This window comes from Furipterus horrens, unplaced genomic scaffold, assembly GCF_987537825.1.
Source record: "Furipterus horrens unplaced genomic scaffold, mFurHor1.1.pri manual_scaffold_5, whole genome shotgun sequence".
Lineage (NCBI taxonomy): Eukaryota > Metazoa > Chordata > Mammalia > Chiroptera > Furipteridae > Furipterus > Furipterus horrens.
Window position 1 is genome coordinate 39840953 of NW_028327175.1, and position 25972 is coordinate 39866924.

General features: G+C 35.3%; 1 protein-coding gene across 1 annotated transcript in view; it reads right to left on the reverse strand.

Moving 5' to 3' along the window:
• Positions 1 to 2178: 2178 nt before the first annotated feature.
• SREK1IP1 (SREK1 interacting protein 1) overlaps positions 2179 to 25972 on the reverse strand; it is a 35744-nt gene continuing 11950 nt past the window's right edge. Inside the window, exons 3-5 of the mRNA XM_090276310.1 lie at positions 21603 to 21746; positions 5721 to 5793; positions 2179 to 2855 (exon numbers count right to left, since the gene is read on the reverse strand). Coding sequence (XP_090132436.1) covers positions 2666 to 2855; positions 5721 to 5793; positions 21603 to 21746 — 407 coding nt within the window. The 3' untranslated portion in view covers positions 2179 to 2665. The remainder of the gene's footprint in view (positions 2856 to 5720; positions 5794 to 21602; positions 21747 to 25972) is intronic.

Sequence of the window (25972 nt, forward strand, 5' to 3'; positions counted from 1 at the left end):
AACATACATCAGACAGTAAGGATTTAAACCAAATATCAATTATCTGCTTACAGAAGTTGAATGTGTTTAACAATAGTATTAATAAATGCAACCTTTACTATTACAGATTGCTACCTTCTTATTGTAATAATTTCTAAAATGAATAATATCACTTGAATTTTACTGAAATACCAATACTCATATGTTAAGGACTGGAAGTGATCTTAAGAGATAATTTGGTACAATATTTGACAGATGAAAAATACCACAGCCCAGAGAAGCTAAATGACTTTGCTGAAGGTCACATAAGTAGTTAGAATAGCCAGGACTTTTTGGATTTTTACTATTAAATTGACTTTTCCTTCTGCTACATACTGCTTGAGAAGAAATTTTACTAATTTTTTTCCTAAAATATACTAGTGAGATTTGTATCCAAGCCCAATAATAACAATATCACTTCAGAAGAAAATTACTTCAGTAAAAATAAATTTATTTTATTCAGAGGCGATATTTTATAAACTACTCTTATATGATAAAAAATTTACTTAAGAACAATTCCAAAATCATTTCTGAGGGAAAATAATTATTAAACATTAAAATCTATTAATTTGCATAATATATAGTTAATTAGGGCTGAATTTTATGTAACCCTTCTGAACCATTATCAATTATGTCACCATTCAGGAACAAATTTAATGTGCCAAATTATAATCTCTACAATTAACAGAAAATGTACAAATAACTAAATTAACTCTGTTCACTAAAATGTCATATTTAATTATGCTACACATTCAATGGCATGAGGTCATCCTTTTGCATACAGCATTTTCCAATCATTTAAAAAGGAGTTTTTACTAATTTTCTCATTTTGATAGCCAAAGAACTATATTTTCAGAAAATGCAGATTTCAAAAATACATAAAACAAAGCAATGGCAAAACAATCCCTTAAAAACCTAATAGCTCCCTTCTCTCCAAATAACTGACTGTACTTAATTTAAATAAGAGCATTTCTTTTTGTGGCCATATGACTAAATTAGGCTATGGAAAAGCTCTAAGTGGCTATACTGCTATAGGACTGTGGTATCGGTGTAGCATCCCTAGAATTTGAGCATGGTAAGCATATGTTAAGTGGAGTTATGAGGTTCCCTCAGGCTTACTGATGTCATGAGAGGGAGGGGTGTTGGGTGAAGAAATAATCAGTATACCTTTCTAGCCTGTGTGGTTATGTGTACTTACCTGATTTCACCATAATGAATGCATCTGAAGCCATGTCTGAAGGTTATCAATTTGAAATTTTATAACTGTACCACAGTGAGGCACCTGCAATCTTTGGTGCTGTACATTATAATGGATTGACTTCTGATGCTTCTATAATAAAAAATAATTAAGTTGTTGGGCATAAGGGAGACCCAAATGTTAAGCAAGCAAGTAACACTGATTGTTGTGAAATTTAAAATGTAAGACACATATCTACTAATATGTGTTTGAAAATTCTTATCCATATAAAATTTCCATTGTTATAGAAAGACTTTCATGATGCAATTCCCTGATTCTTAAATTTTAAAAAGTATAGAATAAAATTCTTAATCTTAAATTTTTGTCACTGCTCCTCAAGTTTATGACTGAAATAAAAGAGAAAAACACTCCAAACTGGTCATTTATGAAATCATAAATTCAGTGTGAAACCTGCTTCAAAACTACAAATTATTTCAAACAAATAAATATATTTGTTCACATTTATAAAAATTTTCCATATTACTCATAAAAACAAGCTTCATAAAATTTATATACTAAATATAACACAAATCAGTTCTAATGAAGATTTAGCTGTCATTTTTCTAAATAAAAAGTTCTGTGTTTGAGGTATCACTTGGAGACACGCCAATATGGCACATTTGTAAAACAACCCAGGAGTCTATCCTAAAACTCCTGCCCAACACATGATCTCTATGAGAGTTATCATAGGCTGGACTAGTTTTGTCTTTTTAAACAGGAAGAGATATTTTAATAGTTACAAAACAAATGAGGCAGATACTAGAAATGCTGCATGTCATAAAACAAAGAAACTTTGATATAAATATCTTCATCATCCTCTTCCTGTTAGCATTCATTTTTAAAAAGTCCTTAGTTGAGATTAATAAATCAGCTTCATCTTCTATGACATTCAAACAAAAAAGCCAAAGATTAAAAAACAACAGTGAAGAATAATACTATCTTTATGCATTATCATAGGATATAAACATCTATTAAATGTACCGGTGTCAAGGGCAAAGCATTATCCCCTACCTCACTGTATCATGGAAGGTAGACACTTGATTCAGCAATACTCATTAAAGGCCAGGTAGATTACCTTGGCTGACTGTAGTAAAGCCATTTACAATCAATTTCTGAAATAAGAAACACTAGTTAAACATAAGACACAAATACCAAACATGATGTGTTTTGTACGTCTAGATAAGCATACTTGGAGCACAGCTATCAGGTAGTAAGACTAATTCAATATGTTATAATCATAGTACATTAAAAATATATTGCCAGACAAAAATGGTCCTATATATGAAAAAAAAGTCTACATGGACAAGCCTGTGATTTATTGCAAATCAAAATTACATAGCAAAGTCCAAGAAAGGTGAAATGATTTTCAAGACCAAAGTTTAAATGTAATGGCTTAAGCCACAGTCTCAGTTACTTTCTGGAGATTTCAGAAACTGTAGGGGTGGAAGGATGCTTTTCCTTTTTTCTCTTCTTTTTTTCCTTTTTGTGATGTTTTCCCTTTTTTGACTTATTCTTTTTTTCTTTTTTCTTTTCTTTCTTCTGATATTTTTGTTTCTTTTGTTTTGAAGTTTCCTCTTCAGTGGAACTGGATGAATAAGACCTATGGGCAATGATATATACTAATTGATAATTGCATTTATAGCTGATAAATTTAAATGGGATTTGACCTGCCTTAAATCCTTCTTGGAGCAAGGTAGGGGTATAAACAAAGAAACACAAAATGTGCTTTCTATATTTGTATTCTTTTAAAATGTTGAATTTAGAATTTTTGCTACTTGGTCACAGAAACTGACAAAACAAATATCTCTATTCTGCTCAACTCTAGTTATATAAGTTTTATATAGCTATATTTCCTATAGTCATACAATTTTTAAATTTGATAAGAATGAAAATTATTTTTCTGATTTTCAGTTTTTCATCCTATTGTATCCTTCGAAACCTTATTAGGCAAATGAAGTTGCCTTTAGCAAGCCCCATTATATATACAATTCACTTGTGTATACAATAACTTGTTAGCACATTCCAGCAACTTGCAACCTTTTTCATCTTGTGGTAAACTACGAAAATTGTGTGGCACACCAAAAAATATATTGTCGCTGATCTGACAAAAAAAAAATAGGTATAATTTTAATTCATTCACACTGGACAGCTATTGTTGTGATAGCTGCTGTCATTTTTTTATTTGACAATTTAAGGGAAAAGAGGTCAGGGCCCCTGACTAGTCAGGTATTGCATATTTAAAAAATTCTTGTGGCATAGCGGTTGAAAATCATTACATATTCTCTTAAAGGAGTCACAAAAGGATGCAATAATGTAAAAAGGATTATAATTATATACCACCGAATAAATGGATAAAAGCTGAAAATTAGCAAAATAAAAGCACTTTTGTTAATTCTTTTGATTTTTCAGATGCAGAATGATTCCTCCAGATGCAAAATGATACAGATGAACACCTTCATTCCGAAATAATTTTCACTAGTTTCAGAAAATATACTTTTAAGTGAATACTCTATATAAATGAATAAGAATGATTTGTCATTATACTTTACTTTTCTAATATTAGTGTAATACTAAACTGAGAAAGAAAAACTCTAGATAAAGTCCTTGCTCTAATATTTTTTAAAAAGTCCTTGCTCTAATATTAAAAAAAAAAAACCAGAAGAGCCATCCCTTAAGACTTCATATCAAATGTGAACCAAACTCATAACCATACCCAAACCCCAAATACGTATGGCAAGACAGAAACTGAGTTAATTTAAAATAAAATAGGCATCTCAAGAGCTAGTTCAGTGATCTAGACATTAGGAGTTAAAACCCAAACTTAAAAGCTGAGACAGAAAGAGGAGAAAAAGTGAATGTGTGAGACCGCAAGGCGTCGATAGTGACTTGTGTGAATTCCTTGACTGCTGCCTGTGAGGTTGCACTCCCTTCTCCTCCTTATCTACTTAAGACTTTGGGCCATGTCAGGAGCTTATTTTCTCAAATATTCTCTAGCTCCATTTTCAACTCTATTATTCTCAACTCTTTTTGGTTTCCTTGTTTCACAGACCCTGTTTGGCCTTTGGATTTTGACTAGAGTTTCTTTTCTGTCTACACATTATTTTTCCTTTGGATTTTTGGTTCTGGATTCTCATTTTTAAGGCAAATGTTAGACTTTGGTACAGTAACTCTGTTAGGTGGTATTTTCTCTGATAAGTGTGCCTAGAAAAGTTCATGTAATTTCAGGCTCTGTCTGAGGTTTGTAGGCCCAAGACAGAAAGGATTGAATACATAATCTGTTACTATAAAACAAGTATATTAGATCTGAAAGAAAAGAGATAATCTAACTTTTCCTATAAGCAATCCACCTTGCTGTGGTAATGCCAATAATTCAACAATATACTAGTCAGACTACACAATACATTGATTATTACTGATTATTATTTAACTCCTAGCACTTTAATATTAAAGATTATTATTTAACTCCTAGCACTTGAAAGTAAGCTAGTTATTTCAATTTTTAAACAGCTGAGGTGTTAAAATGTATATATTAACTGCTCTCTAAAAACTACAAAGTAACAACACCTGATTTGCAGACTCTACTGTCAAAGCCAAACTGGTATTGCCAAGTGATGTAAATAATGCTGTATGCATACGTTTGTTCTAGTATGAATGAAACTGCACTCATTAACCATGAAAAAAATTGCCGATTAATTTTTTAAATCTATTTCTTTAACTACTTAATTGTTAAAAGAGTTGATATAAAAATTTACAGGTGGTTGACAAAGGTTTTAAAAGACCCAAAGGAATTTTTACCATGACATGTGAGTACATAAATCCTATTAACAAAGTAATTTTTTAGTAAGGCAACGATATTTTGAAAATACAAATATTTAAGCTCCAACTTCATACAGATGAGGACAAATATGTATGTGAAGAATTTAGACATATATTCCATTAAAAGATTAGCTGATGTTCTAAAACATAAAATTCTAGAATATACAGTAGTCCCTCTCTGTATCGTGGTTCTCTTATCCGTGGCCTCACTGTATCATGGGACTTTTAAAAATATTACATTTAATTATTTATCAAGGATTTTTTGCTATATCGATATAGTGGGATTTTGCGGTATGGTATAGTAAATACTAAAATAAATGTAAGGTTCCTACTTCACGGATTTTCACCTACCACGGGGGGCTCTAGAACGTAATACCTGCGATAAGTGAGGGATCACTGTATATAAAAAAGGGAGGTGTATTATTTATTTATTTCTTGATTTGCTCCAAATAGAAAATTTAATGTGGCTATGTGTTGACTTTATTTTTGATTCCTGAAATGAAAGACTTCCGTTGTTTTACTGAAATGATTGAGCATCTAACTCCCACTGAGGAAAAAAAAAGTTAAACTGGACTACAATGGAAAAAATATATATAATCCATCCTAAATTCATAGTCCTGATGTTTTTAGAAATGAGTTAAAAAAATACCTTTTCCTTTTTTTTTTCAACTTGATTTTCTCTTTGCTTTTTGCCTTTTTCTTCTCCTCTTCTTCATTTATTCCTGTGTGTTGAGGGGAAAGAAGCAGGTCACCATGGGTCTATGTACTAAGAATAGTATGAATACATTTTTTTACTTTGGTTGTTAGTTGATGAGTTTCATTGGTTAGGATATTGCACAGTCCTTGTAAATTTTCCCTTTCTTGATTTAAAAAAAAAACGGAAGCATATCTGACTTAAAACATTATATTAGTTTCAGGTGTACAACATACTGATTCAATATTTGAATATATTGCAAAATGACCACTACAATAAATCTAGTTCACATCTGTCATCAGTTACAAAAATATTTTTCTTTTGATAAAAACATTTAAGATCTACTCCCTTATTGGCTTTTAAATATATACTATAGTAACATTTACTATAGTCACCATGCTGTATATTATGTCCCCATTATTTATGTATTTATTTATTTATTTTGTAACTGGAAGTTTGTACGTTTTGACCCCCTTCACCCATTTTAACCCCACCTTCAACCCTGCCTCTGGCAACCATCAATCTGTTCTTAGTCTCTCTGAGCTTAGCTTTTTGCGTTTTTATTTTAGATCACATATACAGTGACATCGTATGATATTCATATTTTTCTGACTTATTTCACTTAGCATAATGTCCTCAAGGTCCATTGATTATTTTTATTATAAGCTTTTAATAAAAATTTCAAATACTACTAAGTAGAGTGAGTAAAAAATTCTAGTACTTTGTGTTAATTGCTATAGCAAACCAATTTTTGGTCGGTACCCATTCCAGGCCTTAAAAAACAAAATAATACAATCAAGTAGTTTTTAAATTTTCTTTTTCAAACAAAATTGGGATCATGGAATCCTAGGATCGAGATTCCAGGGTCATGAGACAGTAACAACAGACAATATTTATGCAATTGGTGTCCTAGAAGAAGATACATACTGTTCTCTAACTTGCTTTTTAAATAATTTGGTATGCATTCTTCTAGGCTTTCTCTATATGTAACCAAATACACACATACAATCACTTATACAGACTTTGTTAAGTAAAGTCCTAAGTTTTTTGCTCTTTTGAAAACTGAATTGTGGCATGTATATTTTGCAACTTATTTCTTTCATTTTACACTTTTCTGAATATTCAATTATTCTAATCTCATTTGTTGAAAAGACTAATCTTTCTACACAGAATTGCCTTCTCATCTTTGTCAAAAGTCAGTTGCAGTTCTGCTTCTGGGAAGATGGAATATATGTACTTCTCTATCCCTCCATTAAGTGCAAAAACCCCAGACATTATAAAAACAAACATAAGAAGACTCTGAAAGTTAGGAAGAGACAGACCAGCTAGGAATTTACAATTTCAGAGAATAACACAGTAGTGAGTTCCCTGGGATTTCTTTTGACCTCATATAGCCCAGACTCAGAGCTGAAGAAGCTGGCAAGCTGGCAATGTCAACAGTTGCAGACAAAAATACCCTTAAAAAAAGTCTGCTCTTTCTAGCCAAAGGACCAAAAAAGGAGCAACCTAATGACTGTGAGCCTGTGACAAGGTGCCTCAATCCCCTGGCATAAGAAATCTAGGTAGGGAGCAGGACTTCCATCCTCCCTGGCCAGTAATGAGACCTCTACCAACAGTATCAGTGGAGAGTGCGCGATCAGGCTAGACTTCCATCATCACCCAGAAGTCATGAGGCAGCTCCCCCATCTATGCTGAAGTGCTATCAGAGATCTAAAGAAAGTCAGGGCTTTCACCATCACCCATCAGTAACATGACCACCCTCACCATGGGAGTCTACGTGGGAAATTGAAATTCCTACCCTCACCCAACAGTAACTGGTGGTGGTTAAGTGGGGAAATAGGCGTTCTATCTCCCCCTGGCGGTAACGAGGTGGTTTCCCCACTTTACTTTTTGAAGGGGTAACAGAAAATCAGAAGGTTGAAAGAAAAGCCAGTTTCATAATATAATATAAAAATGTCCAAGTTTCAATAGGAAAAAAAAAGCCCTATCAAATCAAGAACCAGAAAGATATAGAATTAAATGAAAAATACATCAATAAATGAAAACACCAAAATAAGATATGAGAATTATTGAAAAAAGGTTTTAAAGCAGCCATAATTTTAAAAGGCTTCAATGAACAGTTCTGAATATGCTTGATACAAATGAGAAAATAGAAAGCCCCAAAGAAAAGAGAAAACCCAAAGAAGAATCAAATAGAAATATTAGACTAAAAAATAGAATAAAAAAACATTTTTTTTCAAATTGTTTTAAAAAGTTTAGTGGATGGGCTCAATGGAAGAATGGAATACACTTGAAGAAATAATCACTGAACTGTTAGAACAATAAAAATCACCTAATCTGAACAGTGCAGAGAAAACATACTTTAAAAAAAGAAAAGAGCAGAGCCCCAGGGACCTGTGGAACAATAACAAGAGATCTGATGTTTATGTCGCTGGAGTCCTAGAAAGAGAGGATTAAGAAGATGGGGCTGAAAAAGTACGTGAAGAAATAATAGCTAAAAACTTCCTAAATTTGTGGAGACAGAAACCTACAAATTCAAGAACCTGAATAAACACCATACAGGATAAACCCAAAGAAATCTATAGCAAGATACATTATAACTAAACTAATGAAAACTGATGACAAAAAAAAAATCTAAAAAGCAGCCAGAATAAAAAATGATAATTACTTATAAAACAATTAGAATGAAAGCAAATTTCTTATTAAAAAGCATGGAAAAGGAAGTAAGACAACAGTTTTTAAGTGCTGGAAAAAAAAAGAAGAACCGTCAACCTAGAATCCTCTGTCCAGTGAAAATAGTCTTCAGGAATAAAGGAAAAATCAAGACATTCTCAGATAAGGAAATAATTTGTCATCAGCAGACATATCCTAAAAAAAATGGGTGAAGAAACTTCTCTAAATGTAAAGGAAATGATAAAAGGAAGAATGCTGGAACATTAAGAAGAAAGAACACAGCAAGCAAAAATATGGGTAAACAAAAATAAGCTTTTCTTCTCTTGAGTTTCTAAATGATGTTTCAAAACACTGATATAGTTCTAAATGCATTGTAGAAGATATACTTAGAACAACTGTATTGTATGTGAATGGGAGAGGATATGGGAACAGAAAGAGTGGAAAGGCTTCTATGTTTTACTTGAACTGGTGAAGTGACAATACCAGCAGACTATGACAAATTGTGTATATATAATACCTACAGTAACCACTATCTAAGTTTATCTTTTAAACTTTAGATAGATAAAAAGGACCAATTGAAGGAGGAGGACAGTGAAGTCACCTGTGGAGTGGTTTATGTATATTACCCACAGAAAGAGGGGTTATGAAACTTGAGATTTATCATCCTCATTTTTAAAGATGGAGAAAATGAAGTTCCTTCGGAAGGGAATGGCAAGGAAGAAAAAGGAGAAATTAATTGAATGCTTTCGGATACAGAGTACATTGGAAGCTTCTGGAAGCAGAGGGAATTGCCAAGTATAGTATGACCTCGGTGTATTTTTCCTCACTTCTTCCTCTTAGATTTTCTTTATTGCCCTAAGAAGGCAGCAGCAATGCTACTACTGTTTATGAAGAAGTCTTTTATTTATTAACTGTTCCTCTCAAATGACAAAAGTTGTATTTTAATAATAACAGCACCTATGATTGAGTTAAGTGACAGCCTCTGGGCCAGGTGTGTCACCTCATGGTATCCTCATGATAAGTAGATCTGTCGTTATCTGCATTTTACTGAGGTGCAGAGGGGTAAGGTAACTTGTCTAAAGACATAAATAATAGTGAAGCTGGATTTTGGATCAGGAAGTTTTGAGTCCAGATCTTGAACTCAAAAAAGAACAATTTGGAATCATGAGTCTTTTCCCATGTCATTAAACCTTATTTGAAATGATGTTGTAATAATTGCATACAAGTCCATTATTTGCTTGTACCATAATTTACCCGTTTCGCTTCTTGTTGGTGGGCACGTGGTAGCAGATCTACAAGGAGGGCCTATGAGGTGCGACAGTTACGGGTGCTGGTGACAGTTTCCCCCAGAGATGAAATCATCTGAAGTGGGGAAAACCCCTCACTGGGGCACTGAACAGACAGTCGTGCACAGTGTTTTATAAAGCATTTTCACATGTTACCCACAGGGTTGCTGGAAGGTTTCAGAAGAAGCTGTTAATACGGGGGTGGGCAAAAGTGGGTTTACAGTTGTTCATATAAAAAATAACACAATCCTTCATAACTAATAATAAAAGAATAAATGCTGTTTCACATACAGCTGTGAACTTCCTTTTTTGCCCACCCCTGTATCATCCTTGGTTTTAAGTCATGAGTTCCTCCAGTTAGGAGAACTGAGGTTTGAATGGTTGCTCTTCTGTAGGGCGATTTTACATGTAGTTTCCCTTTGTTTAACCCTTCGAGAGACTCTGTGTTGTTTCCCTCTTCTTATGATTGAACAGAAGCTGAGATGTTTTCCAGCTTTCCCAAGGTTCAAAATATCCATTAAATTCTGGAGCCAGCACTTGAACGTCAGCATGGCTGAGGCCTCACCTTGTCCCACTGTGGTGTGCCCTCTTTCCATGTGTGGCTGGCCCACTATGGCAGACACCCCATAGGGTAACTCCCACTGAGTCCCAACCCTCTGTGATCCCATGCTCTTGAGAGTGAGTGGGGCCTGTGACCTGCTTCCAAACAATAGACTATGGCAAAGGTGACAGAATGTCATTCTCATGATTATGTTATATGCCAAGGTGAGGGGATATTACAGATATAATTAAGATCCCAACTCTGTTGGTTCTTAGTTAATCAAAAGGAAATTATCTCCAAGTGGGCCTGACTTACTTAGGTGGAAGTCCTTAGAAGAAGTACTGTGTCCATCCCCAAGGGAGAGCTTCTACTCCTGGCCCTGAAGAAGTAACCCATCTTGTTGGGAGAGAGCCTGGCAGAAGGCCACATGGCAAGTGTCTAAGGAATGTTTAGAGGCTGAGAGCAGCCCTCAGCTGACAACCAATAAGAAAATGGGGACATCGGTCCTACAGCTGCAAGGAACTGAATTCCACCAACAACCACGTGAGCTAGGCAGAGGGCCCCAGTCCTCAGATGAAACCACAGCCTGGCCAACAGCTTGACTGCAGCCTGTGAGACCCTGAGCAGAGGACTCCTGCCGGGCTTTTAACCAATGGAAACTGTGAGATGATAAATGTATGCTGTTTTAAGTAACTTAGCGGTAGATGACTTCATAGACCCCATAGAAGCCGTGGGGCCTGCATCAGATCTGCACCCTCATGGCTGTTGCTTAGCAAGGAGGCAGAAGGTGCAACAGCCATTTTTATAATAATAATAAAAAAGTCTTATGTGGGCTGTGGTCCTATGTCATTGAATTACTGTGGAGTAAATCCGTGTGTCCCCCTGGCTGGTTTGGCTCAGTGGATTAAGCGTCGGCCTGCGAGCTAAGTGTCGCTGGTTCGATCTTCCAGTCAGGGCACATCAGAGAAGGAAAACTCTGACTCCAAAAAACCTCCGCTGCCTTGCGGCATACCTCTTCAGGGGAAAGGCTAAGGGAGTAAACCCCGACAGAAAATCCGGAGCCGGAGTCCCTAAGGCGGTTCGACGTTGTAGTCAACACCGGCAACTCCTGCGGCGCACCTGAAGCCAAGCTGTATTGACTCCGTCTTTCCCTTGGACCCTTCAGCTGCGAAGAGAGGGGGGGTCTGCTGCATGGGCAACAGCAGACCCTCCATATCACCCCGCCCAGGCTCTGTAGCTTCAGCTTCACTGGAGAGGACACTCCAGCGTCATCGCAAGATGTCGATTCAACACGGGAGGAGACAGATACTGTGTCACTCCCGAGTCGGACTGTACAGCCATTCTCGGCGATGCAGATAGACTCTTAAGAAGCTACACCATCGTCTCTCGAGACGGACGGCTGCCGACGACGACAGTAACCACTAAAAATGCTATACAAAACACCACAGAAATATTTCAAAGCACTATGGATATATTCAAAGATACTGTATATAAATTAAAATGGAATTTTGCAAGTGTTCAAGTGACACTATAGATAAATCAAAGCACTACAGGTAATTCTAAAAAATGTTCAAATAACCCCCAGGAAGGCAAGAAAATTAAACAAAAATGAAAAACAGAACAGGCAGAAAACAAATAATAAAATGACAATTAGCCTTAGCATATAAATAATTACATTACATTTTTAAAAGGATACCAATTAAAAGAAATTGGCAGATTGAAAGATGTGAGCTATCTGTATAATGACTACAAGACTTTTACATAAAATACAATATTATAGACACATTGAAAGTAAAAAAATAGAATTGAATATGTCACACAAACATTATCAAAGGAAAGTTAGTGTTTATATTATTATCAGATAAAACAGATTTCAGAACAAGAAAATTACCAGTAAGACTGAGAGACATTATATAAAACAAAAGTTTCAACCCACCTACAAGCAATCATGTGTACTCAACAAACAACAGAGCTGACAAACACATGAAGCAAAACTGATAGACTTGAAAGGAGAAAACAAACAGACAATGGGTGGTTGGAGACTTGAACATCCTTCTCTCAATAATTGATAGAAACTATACATAAAGTCAAGGACACAGAAGAAGGCAACAACCCCATCAATCAACAGAATCTAAACAAACTTAAAGAGACTGCACTCAACAAGAATAAAATACACATTTTTTTCCCCAATTGCCTACAGAACATAGACCAAGATAGAATACAATCTGGGCCATAAAGCAAACTTCAACAAACTTAAAGAGGACTGAAATCACACAGAGTATGTCTCTGTCCATAATGTGTTCAAATGATAAATCAGTAACAGAAAGATAAGAAGAAAAATCGCCAAATATTTGTAAACAAAAGAATACACTTAAACAATCCACAGGGCAAAGAGAACATCTCAAGAAAAGTGAGAAGATACATTGAACCAAATTAAACTGAAATATAACATATCAAAATCTGTGCAACACAGCAGTTCTGAGAGGGAAATTTATAACATTAAATGTTTACAAAAGAAAAAAGTCTCAAATTAATATTCTAAGCATCCATCTCAAGAACCCAGGGGGTGATGGGTAAGCGGAAGGGGAGGCTAAATAAACCCAAAGCCAGTAGAAGAAAATAATAAAAAACAAGAATTAATGAAATTGAAAACAAGAAACAAAGAGAAGACACAAATATGTATTTATTACCAATATCAGCAATAAAACGGGATATCATTACAGACTCTACAGAACATCAAAAGGATTAGCGAATACTATAAACAACTCTATGAACATAAATTTGACAACTTAGACAAAATAAACTTTCTTGAAAAACACAAATTGCCACTGCTCATCTAATAGTTAATTTTGATAACCCTTTAACTAATAAGGAACTTGAAATTGTAATTAAGAACTCCCCAAAAGAAAATCTTCAGGCCCAGAAACTTCACTGAAAAAATCTACCAAACATTAAAAAAATAATTAACACCAATTTTACAAAATCTTATCCAAAAAATAGAAGAGAACTTTTAATATTTTAAGAAATAAATATTACTCTGATACCAAAATCAGACTAAAATAACACAAAATAAGAAAACTACAGACCAATATCTCCCATGAAAATAAATGCAAAATTCCTTAAGAAAAATTAGCAAATAAAATTCTGATTATATATATCTCTTCATTGCACGGCTAGAATCTCCAACTATAATGCTGGATAGAAGTGGTAAGAATGACATCGTTGCTTTGTTCCTTATGTTATGGAAACATTTAGTCTTTCATCATTAAATATGATGTGATCTTTTAGCTTTTCATATACATACATCCTTTGATGAAATTGCCTAGTTTGCTAAGAATCTGTATCAGAAATAGACAATAGACTTTCTTAAATAATTTCTTAAAATACTGCAATTATCATAGAGGTATTTTTAGTCTGTTAAAAATGGAGAATTACATTGACTGATTTTTGAATGTGAAACAAAATCCCATATTCCTGGGATACACTATACTTGGTCATAACATATTATCATTTTTACATATTGTTGAATTTGATCTGCTAAAATCCTTTTAATTGCTTGAAATTCTCTTTGTCTGTATTTATGGGAGTTTAGTTTTCTTGTAGTGCCTTTAGATGGTTTTATCGGGGTGATGCTGGTCATAAAAACTGAGTTGAAAAGTATTCCCTCCTCTTTAATTTTGAAAAGATTTTATGTAGAAATGGTATTATTTCTCTTTTAAGTGTTTGGTAAAATTCATGAAAGAAGTCAAATGGCTGTGGACATCTCTTTGCTGAAAGTTTTAAAACTGAATATTTAACTTCTTTAATAAATGCAGGCCATTTCGTTTATTTCTTTTTGAAAGTTTTGGAATTTTTTATCTTCCACGTGTCCATTTTATCTAAGTTGTTGAATTTATTGGCATGAGGTTGTTTATAATATTCCCTTATTTTAGTGTCTGTATAATCTGTAGCATTGTGACTTCTTTAATTTCTGATATTGATAATTAATGACTATTTTTTAACCTGATCTATTTGAGTAATAATTTTTCAATTTTATAGATTTTTCTCAAATAACCAGCTTTTGGTTTCATTGATTTTCTCTATTTTTCTATTTTCCATTTCCTTATTTCACCTCTATTATTTCTTTTCTTCTGCTTATTTTGGGTTCCTTTTACTCTTCTTTTTCCTCTGTGATACAGTAGAAGCTGAAAGTCTTAAAACTCTGAGGCATTTCTTCTTTTCTAATACAGGCATATAGTACTGTAAATTTGCCTCTAAGTATTGCTGTAAGGGCCTTCCATAAATGTTATGTTGTGTTTTTATTTTTATTCAGTTCAAAATATTTTCTAATTTCCTTTTGCTTTCTTTCTTTGACCCATGGATTATTTAGGAGTGTGTTAAATTACAAATATTTGGAAAATTTCCAGGAAGCTAGTTGTTATTGATTTTTATGTCAATTTTCTTGTGGATAGAAAACATGCGTTAAATAACTAGAATCATTTAAAATTTATCGACTTGATTTCTAGCACAGAATAAGGACCATCTTGGTAGATGTTCTGCATGCAACTGAAAAATGTATATTCTGTCATTTGGTAAGGTGTTCTATAAATGTTAAATAGGTCAAATTGGTTGACAATATTATTCAAATCTTGTATATCTTTTCTGATAAAATGTCTACTTCTTCCATCAATTATTGAGAGAGGTGTATTGAAATCTCCAACTATAATTATAGCTTTGTGTGTCCACAAAAATTTTCCCTGGTAGTTCTATCACGAGATTGCTTCATAGATTTTAAATTTTGTTATTAGGTGCAAAAACACTTTTATCATTATGAAAAAAACCCTCTTTATCCATAGTAATATTCTTTGTACTTGTTCTTGTTACAGAAACAGGGGAGTCCAAAAACAAACCCCGGAGTTTGCAGCTGGGAGATAGGGAGCAGGAAGCAGCTTTCAGGAGGATGCCCTTGCATGCCTGGAGCTAGTGGCTGGAAACATTGTTGCAAAGACCCGCTTTACTTCTAAGACTCAGGAAGATGGGAGGGATCTTGGACTGTGGGCTGGTACTGAAGAAGCAGACAGAGCCTACCTAGGGTTCTGTGAATGGTCAGGACTGTTTGCAACACCCACTGCGTGAGAGGATGCAGGGAGAGAGAGGAGGCAGGGAGGAAGAGAGAAGGAGCTGCGGACATTTTGGGCTGGCTCTGGTTCTAGGAGGCTTTCTCTCTCAGGCTCTCTCTGGCCCTCACGCCCTCACTCTCTGCCTCTTGTGGGCTCCCTCCATGTGGCTTGGAGAAGGGATCTCCAGGCGGCTTTAAGAAGAGGCTCTTGCCAGGCTGCTTTGAGGAGAGGAGATCCATGCGGTTTGCAGGAAGAAGGCAGTTTACAAGGAGGCTGAGAATCCAGGCGGTCTTGCATTGAGAGCTGGAGGGCACCACAGCACAGAAAGGACCTCCCCAATCAGAACTGAGTGATTGGCAGCTACTGGTAAAGCTGAACTGTGCCTAGGAAGTAGGGAAATGGTCTTTCTGACTTTCCTAAGACTGGCCAGGTCTGGGAGGGGGAGGCAGGACTATGTGTCAATAAACAATTCTTTTTCTTTTCACCAAACTCTGGTATTCAGAGTTATAATTCTGGCAGCGGGCAATCGGACCCCTAACTAAACAGCCTGTGGGTTCTGTTTCAGTCGGAGCAGCCCAGGAGTTCTGTTACATTCTGACATTAAAATAGTTACTTTAGCTGTCTTTTTTTTTTTTTTTTGTAGCTATAATAAACTCAGAATGACTAATTGTAAACATGTCAAAAAAAAAAAAAAAAAAGGTGATGAGAAACCAAGCAAATAAAACAGTATCTATGGGAATCATTTCCTTACCCATTTAGTAATGATGAATAAGGAGTCCACAGATAAGATTATATAGAGAAATTAGTTCTAAAAAAAAACAAAACAATCCTAGAATTCAAGTAATACTTATTCTGAGCCATATACCCTTAGGAACTAGCAGTACTGACAACAGGATATGAGAAGCCAAGCACCAAAGTCAAAAGTTTATTTTAGACAGTTTAGTGCTTCTACACTACCACTCTTAAAACTATCCCACTTCTATTTATTGAGGTTCTTTCCGAGACAGGATGTTAAAACGCACACAGGCATAGCAGGAAAAGGAATATGAGTTTTTGCAAAAAAATAATTTCTTGGAAAATGATACAACCAACCTTATGAGTACAAGATAGAAGGCAAGAGGGTCCCATGTACTTTAGCACTTAAACTTTGTAATGATCAGCAAGAGTGGTGGTCTCTTGCGTAGCATGCCGCAGTCGGAGGTTAGGATCCAGTGCTTAGGCATAGATTTGGACAGAATTGGAGGATCCATTCTAGCAGCACAAGCAGGCTCAGCTACTGTATCTTTGCTTGCAAATCTGTCACCAGCTTTGTAGCTACTCCAGCTACTTCTAAATAGCTGTGTAGGCAGTTCCAGACCTCAATCCATTAATCTAAATCTCTTATTCCCTCTTGTATCTTCCAACTACTTAGCAACTATCTTTTTATAGCTGTCTTGAAAAACGTACATTTTGAGCCATATATAGGCTTTACTCCAATTATTGTGTGAATTCACATAAGCCTTATCTTTATAAAGCTTGAAACCACCATTGTAAGTCATTCATTTGAGTCTGATTCCAGCAGTAACTAAAGGGAAGGAGAGAGATAATTCTGGCAACATGAAAATACCTGATTTTGGTATTTTCTCCTATGCACTTTTCAAGTGTCAAGGATCTTTAAATAACTTCAGGTATAAACTTAACATAAAATTCTCTTAAACAAACAAAACCAGCCAAAAAACCAAACTAGACCAGAAAATCCCAAATGTGCCAAAATACATTTCTTGTCCAGACTAAACAAAAAGAATATTATAAAGTATTAAGAGATGAAATATGAGGAGAGGACTATCAGGCAAACTGCTGATTAATTTTAAAAGCCATATTCTTAAATTTCTTGGATCCTTTGTAAATACTGAAATTTATGCATACTGAAACATAAAGGGTCTTAATAGATATTTGCTACTACCACATACAATTCCAAGGTTTCTTTATAAGTTCAAAACACAGTGTAAAACCCCAACAAGCTTCCTGAAGACCTGCACACATACACATAGTGAGCCAGTAAGAACGTATGATCCTTGCTATGCATTGATTCATTAATATTTCCCCATTTGCAGCACCAGTGACATCATTTTCTAAGGAGGCGTGGGTCCCAGGTTGTTAAGAGTATAAGACAACAATGCTTGTTCCCCTCCATGTCAAGTCCTGCTCTCACATTCTTTAATTTGCACCAAAAATCGATATTTGTGATTTAGACTTCTGTTTGTTTTCAATGAAAGATATTAAACCTTATAAATCTTTAAATGAAAGATACTATTAACTGCATTGGAAAAGATGCAATATAATAGAAGCAAATATATACATACAGGGGCAAAAAAAAAATAGAACTTACACAAAAATAAGTTTTGGGTCTTGTTTTTTTGGTGACATTTCTCTCTTCCCTTTCATGACTCTATTTCATAACAGCAGAACAACTATTTACATAAGTACACTAAAGATTCTTTTCTTTTTCCCGGCTCACTATTTTTATTCTAGTCTTTGAAATAAACAAACAAAACCTTACCATATTCAAGATAGTTTTTACAAGTTCTCTACCTCCAATGACTAGAGAAAGGATTCAAAGAACTCCCAGAACTATCTAAAGGATATGGGATAAGAAGTTACACTCAACAAGTCAGTGTTTTACCCTCACCCCTTAGGAGATCTGAGCAATATTAGAAAGTTATCAATGGAACTAAGAACACAACCTCTACACTCTCTTCCTCCATGTACTTAGGAACCAATCTATCGTTTATTGGGGTAGGGGATGGTCAATGGGCTTGCATTAGATGACCATGAAATAAATATGCATCCCTTTTATAGAACTTTATTATTGGAATCTGCATGATATACTGAAATGAGCACTGTTCTGGGTTGGAGTCATAAGACTTGGAAACAAGTTCTGAGCCTTTAATTGACTACACGCGAGTATATCTTTTTAAGAAGGAAAAAAAGTTAGATGGAGTCTGTCCTTCCCAATGTGAGCTTAGAGGAAAGCTGATTCTAATAAGGAAGGCTTACCAACTACTTCTTATCCTGGAGATTATATGTTAATTCCTTCCCTTTCCTCCCAGGGTGGATTTGTCCCATGTCTTCCGAATGGAAAACCACCTCTAAAATAAATCACTCCACCACTCATGATGAAAGTGTACTTTATCTTTCAAGACTGATGTGATAAGGAAAATATAAAGGTCAAGAACCAACAGGTGGGTGATCTTTAAGGCTGGAGAGCAGTGTGCAACAATGAAAACAGTACAGAACTAGTAGTCAGAAACCTGGATCATGGTGCTGGCTTTACTGCAACTTGGGGACATTACTTGTTCTCATTTTCTTTTTTTATAAAACTAGTTGTTTAAACTACATGTTCTCTAAGGTCCTTCCTAATTCTAAAATTTTATGCATTTATTTTTTTAAAAACAGGGCAGTATAGATGGATGGATAAGAAACTGCCCTTGTGAAATGGACATACTTTGGCTTTCTCTCCTAGAAACTTCTTTTCTGCTTGATGTGGCCTGGCCGCTCACTTTACCAGCCTGGGTTCTCCCTTTACAGCACTCTAAGCATGCCCTTCTTATTTCTTTTATTTCCTGTAGTCCATGGCTTCCTTTTGGGTCTACTCCCTGACTTTGCCAGGAAACCTCTGGAATAGGGTATGTGAGAGGTAAATTTCTTGAGACTTGGATCATTTGGTTGGGCGTATCATTCTAAATTGGATATAACTTTCCTTCAAAAATTTGAAAGCATTATTCACATGTACTAGCTTACAAGTATTGCTTTAGAGAATACAAAGCTATTCTGGCTCCTGACTTTACCTATGACCTGTTTTAGCCTTGACTCTGGAAGTTTGAACTCTATTCTCCTTGTATCCTGTGGTATAAAGTTTCATAATTGTGTGCCTTTGTGTGGGTGTATTTTTAATACTGTGCTTGGTACTTATTGAATCTTTTCACCTGGAAACTAATGTCCTTTAGTTCTTGGAAATATTTTATCTCTTTTGGGGACTTACTGAATGAAGTATTTCCTAGACTGATCCTTTGATTGTCTATCATTTTTTCTTTCATTTTGCTAAGATTTCTTCATCTTCATCATCCATCTTTTATTGCATTTTTATGTCTGCTTTTTTAATTTCTAAAAGTTCTTCTGTTGTTTTGTTCTTTTTATAGTATCTTATTAATCTTTCATGGATGATGTATCTTATCGTTCCATAAAACTGAATATTAATTACTTCTCTTAGGTTTTCCTTTCCCTTCACTGATACTATATCCTTCAAGTTGATTTCTTGGCTTGTTAGATTTAGTATTTGTATTTCATGCTAGTCTTTCCTCAAAAATTTAGTGCTCCTTGATTGTCTAAAAAGCTGACTGGAAGCTTTCAGCAAGCAAAGGTCAGAAATCCGGACTTCACTGGTAATCTGCCTAGGTCATGTCCTTGAAGAACCCCTGACATCAGTATCTTTATTACTTTCTTTTTAGATGGGTCAGAGTTCCTGGAGGTGAACCTTCAGAACTTATGCCTAGGTAATATATGTCTGGGAACCAAATAGGTGAAGATGGCTTAAAGGTTCTCACCATTCTGTATCTAACCCTTAACTTACTGTTTTCATCTGTGTTTGGTATGTTTCGATTTAAGGAGCCTTTGTCTTACCATGTCTAGAAAATTGATCTACAGCGGTCTGCTCAGGTGATGGGGTGAAGCCATCTGGCTTCAGAGTAGGAGAAAGGAACTGAGCATCTAACTACTTTAGATTGTGAACCAATCCCTCTGTTTGTAGCCTTACATAATTCCTCAATTACAAAAGTATCTAAGGATACTCATTTTCAAGTCTTTAGGGGGTTTTAAAGTGTGTACCAGGAAACTTCTCAGATTTCTACACTGTATCTTTCTCAAGTCTGGTACCTGCTTTCCAGCAAAAATTTACTATTGCTTCCTATCCCATTTTCTTTGCCCTTGTCAGTTTATAACTTTAAAAAAAATTCTACTATCATTTCAAGGGTGTTTCAGTAGGGAGCAAAAGTAAGTGTGTGTATTCAAGCATCTCTCTCTCTCCCTTGAAGCTGCACACACACATATATGGGGTAGCTTTTGTTTGTCCTCTTTGGGTAACTACAGCTTCTGCCTTCTCACTCATCCCAGTATCCTGGCATCTGACCTCTTCACTTACTTTCACTGGATTTAATATGGAAAGCTTAAACATTTTTTAAAGTGTTTATTGTTATCTGATGATCTAAAATAAGTAAACTTTTTGTATTTCTCTCATCTCATGCCTAAACCTATATTCAAATAAATTTCATTTTGCTTTTGTGTGACACCTACCATACAGTATTTTGTAGTTTTACAAAGTATTTTCACATATTATGCCTAAAAGCACCATTGCAAAGATAGGCCGTTTTATTCACACGCTTGGGAAAGAAATGGTTCAACAGTGGGTTTGTAATCTCTCTTCTCCTTGAGGAGGGGAAAGGAGGATGCCCCCAGGAAAGACATTTTTTCATACAAGTGCTAATTACAGACATCCTGGAAACAAATGGATGGTACTTGCTAGATAGAGAACCCTTTTTGGGAGAGGGGAGAGGAATGAAATTTATTTTCTCATAGTTCTGAAAGCTAGAAGTTCATGATCAAGCTGTTGGCAAGAGAATCCTTACTTACAGGTTACTTAGAGCAAAATATACCTGGTTTGTCTAAGATTGCTTATAGTTAACAGTCCTGGAATATATGGATTTATGGGGCATGGCTCCCTGGAAAATATAACTATCCAGACATAAAATTGAGATGTTTCATGATTAAAATGACTTTTTTTTGTGTAAATACTGTAGAAAGTTCTTATGTTAATCCTAGTTAGGGTGCGTTCTGACCTAGAAAGAAAACACCTGGGGAGCTATACGGGCCATCCTGAAACTCTGCTGCTTTGCCTATGCCTCATGATCATTTATATATATATATTATTAGTAAAGCTTGATACTGGCTAAGGTCTCTGATTTGAATCAGTGCGATTTAACAACCTAATCTTTTGTGTTATTCCATAAGGAAATTGAGGTTTGACTTTGGGCAAATTACTTACGATGTTCAAAGCCTATTTCCTTACTTATGCAGTACTTCTTACAAAAAATAGAAAAGCTATCTTAATGATAAATATAATAGAAAAATAGTTGAACATGACATAATAGAGCAGAACATTTAGAAACATTTTTAAAGGACGAGGAGAAAAAAAAGCATTGCTTACTTTTTTCTTGTAATGCCTGTAATTTATTCAGCTCCTCCTCCTCTTCATCACTCTCCTCACTGCTTGTGCTGCTGACATCCAAAACTATGTCCCTTTTGGGGTCTACTCGGAGAAAATTGCGGCATTCAAAAGTCAGGTGACCAGCTAAGTAAAACAAAAAAATGTGAATGACAAAATGATATACATTATATATATGTTTTTTGTTTTGTTGCCTCACAGCAAGCAAGAAGTTACAATTTTAATAATATAATGTTTAGTTTTAACTTTTATTCAGTGGGTGGTAGTTTGCCTTCCCTGACTACAGCGCTCAGAGAGGACTTTTTCCTTTCTTCATCAGGGCTTCTAATTCAATGAGCATTTTTTCCTGAGTACTTAATCACTATATTTCCCCTTTTTATGTAATGTATTTTCCCTTTCTATGTACTAAAGAAAATATTCTCATATTTAGGATTTTATATTTGATTCCTTTCATATTCCTTTTCCTTTTCAGCTTTACCACTATACTAATGCATAGCTTTCATATAATTAAAGGTACTATAATAACATAACTAAATATGCTCTTTTAAAAAATACCTACAAATTTAATTGACATTGTTCACTCCCTAGAGATTCCTTCTCTAAGAAAAATACAACAGTTGTCTACTTATAGCATGATACCATTTAAAAAAAAATCAAATATTACAAACACCAGAAAAGTGCAGGAAATAACATAACCAATACCCAAGTGCCTTGCACCCACACATTAACTTCAGTCATATTCACCCACAGTTTTTGCAAGGGCCATGTTTGCATGCCTGTGCACACACCACAAAGTTGGAGAGCTTGTCCCATGCTTTGGAACTCTGACTTAATCCCATTCCATTCTTTCTGTCTTCAGTAATTGGTATACAGAAGTCGGTCTCCATCTTTACTCAATGCCATATTGCATTATTATTTTTTAAAACATAAACTAAATTATACTTACCTATCACTCTGCATGTTTCTGCCACTTAATATTGTATTTTGTGATTTGTCTATGTTAAAAGATGTAATTATCTCATTTTACCTGATGAATAATGTTTCCTTATATGAAAATATTTATTTATCCTTTCTACTTCTGATGGGATGTTAGGTTGTTTCCAGTTTTTTGCTATTATAAATAATGCTGAAATGAGCAGCTGTGTCCGTCGCTTTGTGCACATATAGCATAGGCTTCTCTAAAGCAGTGGTTTTCAATGTTTTTGACTATGACTGAATGATGGTAAAAAATAACAATGCAAACAAGTACACTCACATACACATTCATATACAAATACACACTGACACAAAAATCAAAAGTTACATGGAGCATTACTATATTTGATACTCAAAAATACCAATGCTGACGGTAACCACATAATGGATTTCACAACACATAAATGATTCACCACAACTCTGTGCTACGGTTTATTTCTAGTTCTCTCTTAATTTGAGGATGAAATCCTTTGGAGAGTTCTAGATTGATATAAGAGTATCCAATCTTAGAGTCCCAGTAATGAGCAGGGCTAGTTTTGAATCCCCTGCACCCTGTCAGCTCATGACAATAGAAATTTAAGAATGCTGGGTTCAGCCAATACTTTCAAAATTTACCTCTTAGTTTCTGCATTCCTTTAGTTGTTGCCCCTTAGTATTCTGTATTTTCTTCCTAGCACACTAATATGTCTAAAATATGTATTGCACATTTTATACAAGTTTCTTAGTTGTTTATAGGAGGGTCCAATCTGCCCTACTGCTGGAAACAAGTTTCTTCTCCTCTGACTTTCTTTCAAATGAATCATTCGGAAGTGTTCTTTTTAGATTCCAAACATAGCACGTTTTCAGACTACGCTTTTGTTGATTTCTAAATTTATTAGACTGTTACCAGAAAATGGGGTTGGTATGAAATAAGTTCGTGTGTATTTGATGACATTTATTTTGTGGTCCACCATCTAGGTACATTTAGGAAGAGACTTGACATGTATTTAAAAAGAATATGTATATCACTATTTGTTGAATAGGGTTCTATGTTTATTTTGTTCTTCAAATCTTCCCCATCTTATTTTTTTTTATCTAATAACTTCTGACAGTGAAATTTTAAGTACCTCTGTCATAGACTTGTCTGTTTCTGCTTATGATAGTTTTTGCTCTACATATTTTGAGGTGATAATAAGCACATTCAAGATCATTAACTTATCCTCTTCGTTGATTGTCCTTGAATCTCTCTTTATCCCTAGTACTGCTCTTGACTCAAAAGTCTGATATTAAAATTAAAATGGTTCTATTACTGTTTTTTTATTATTATTAGTTGAATCACATGAAGTTACAATTGTTATGAGTAAAATAGCTGAATATCAGCAATATTGAAACTAATATGTCAGAACATGGAGGCAGCTAGAATGCCCACCTAGACTTTTGACATATGCAAATCAACCATATGTAAATCAACCTGGTCCTACCTAGTTCCCAGAGGAAATGTTAATGGACCTAGCCCAATATGCTAACTAACCTGGTGGGGGAAAAGCAAAACGCTGTAAATGACCTACTGAATATGTTGATAAGCAAACTCACACTCAACCTCACCGAAATATGTGTTTGGCAAGTATAAAAAAGGCACCTGCAGAAGCGCAGGCAGGAGATTCCTACAGGCCCACGTGCAGGACTGGGAGTCTCCATTCCCCCATTCCCTTTCTCTTACAGCCCACAAGGAGAACCGGGAGTCACCTTCCCACGTTTCCCTTGCTCCTATGGGCCCTTGAGTCGGTCCTGGAGTTGCCTCTTCCCTTCACCTGCTTCCCCCTTTTCCCTCAATAAACTCGTTCCCACAGTGGTCTCTGGGTGATTTCTCAGAGCAAGGCTGCTAGACAATATCTACCTGTTCTTTTCTCCCATCACTTTAATGAAAATTTCTATGTAGCTTTTAGTTTTCTATGTAGTTTTATTAATAATGACATATAGCTGAACTTAAAGTTTCTTAATTAATGTGATACAAGACCAATTTTTAATGTTAATTTCCTAGCTTGGAAAAATAGTTTCTGCCTTATAAAAGAGACTTGCCCCTCGTGAGGATAAGACAAAGTCTGTGACCTGAAAGAGGGCCCTCACCCGACTATGCTGGTACCTGATCTCAGACTTGCAGCCCCTGGCTCTGTGAGCAAGCCTTTCCTGTTTATAAGCTACCCAGCCTGTGTTGTTATAGCAGCCCCCATGGAGTAAGACAGTTGCATACTTTTCTCATGTGTGTTTCTTGAAAACAGAGACATCACAGACTCTCTACTTTTTTTATTTCTCACTCTTAGGGCCTGAATCTGCAGAGTTTGTTCCATGACCTGCAACTCTACTTATACTAATTTTGCTAAGGTCAGCAAGCATCCTGCCTGGCAAATCCAATGAACATTTCTCGGTCTGCTTCTTACAAACGTTATCTGTCACACCTGACAATGCCCCCAATTAAAAAAAACAAACAAAAAAACCCCCACTTTACTTCTTTGGCTTATGTGATGCTGCCCATTCCTGCTCCTCCTGGCATTGTACTTTCTCGGGCACTTTTTCCTCAGTTCATGTCTATGTATTTTACTCCATGTGTTGATCCTGTACTCCACCAAGAGTCGGTTATTGACTGTTCCAAAATGTGCTTATATAACATCATGTAGGCCAAAAAATGTAAGTGTGGGGGAAAAAACCGAGTGGTTATTTCTATGAAACAAAGCTATACTTTTGGAAAGACTGGAAGTGAATGAACTGCTTTTAAAAAGCAGTTTTCAAAATAGACATTGGCAAGAAGATTATAAAAGATGGGGGGAAATCTAGAACAATGAGAAAATGTTCCTGTTTCTCAAAGAGATGACATTGGTCTTTTAGGGCAGACAATTCTTCATTGTCTAGGAATGTCTTACACATTGTAAGATGTTTATAATCCCTGGACCCTACATTCTAAATGTCATACTGCTCCCCACCCCTGTGGACAACTTAAGAAAAACCTCCAGAGATTTCTAGAAGGCAACACCAACCCTAGTTGAGAACTAATGATAGAAGAACTTTGCACTCAGATTTCTTCTAAAGTATCTTAACTGCTTCGCTATCTTTGAAGAAACAAGCTATAAAAGTGGAAAATGTATTTCAGATATGATTTGCACTCAAAAGACTACATGTAACATTAATTAGCAGACCAACAGGCAAAGTAAAGGTTATGAGTATATATCGCAGATTGACATTTTAAGTTAAATAAAATGTTAAGGGTATTTAGGCATGTTTTTTTTTTCCTGCTTCTGTGAAAAAATGCTCAGCTAGAGTCTACTGTACTGAACTTTTAAGCATATTTCCTTAGAACTATCATAATTTGAGACATGCGTTCCACTGACAAAGGTTTAGTGTCC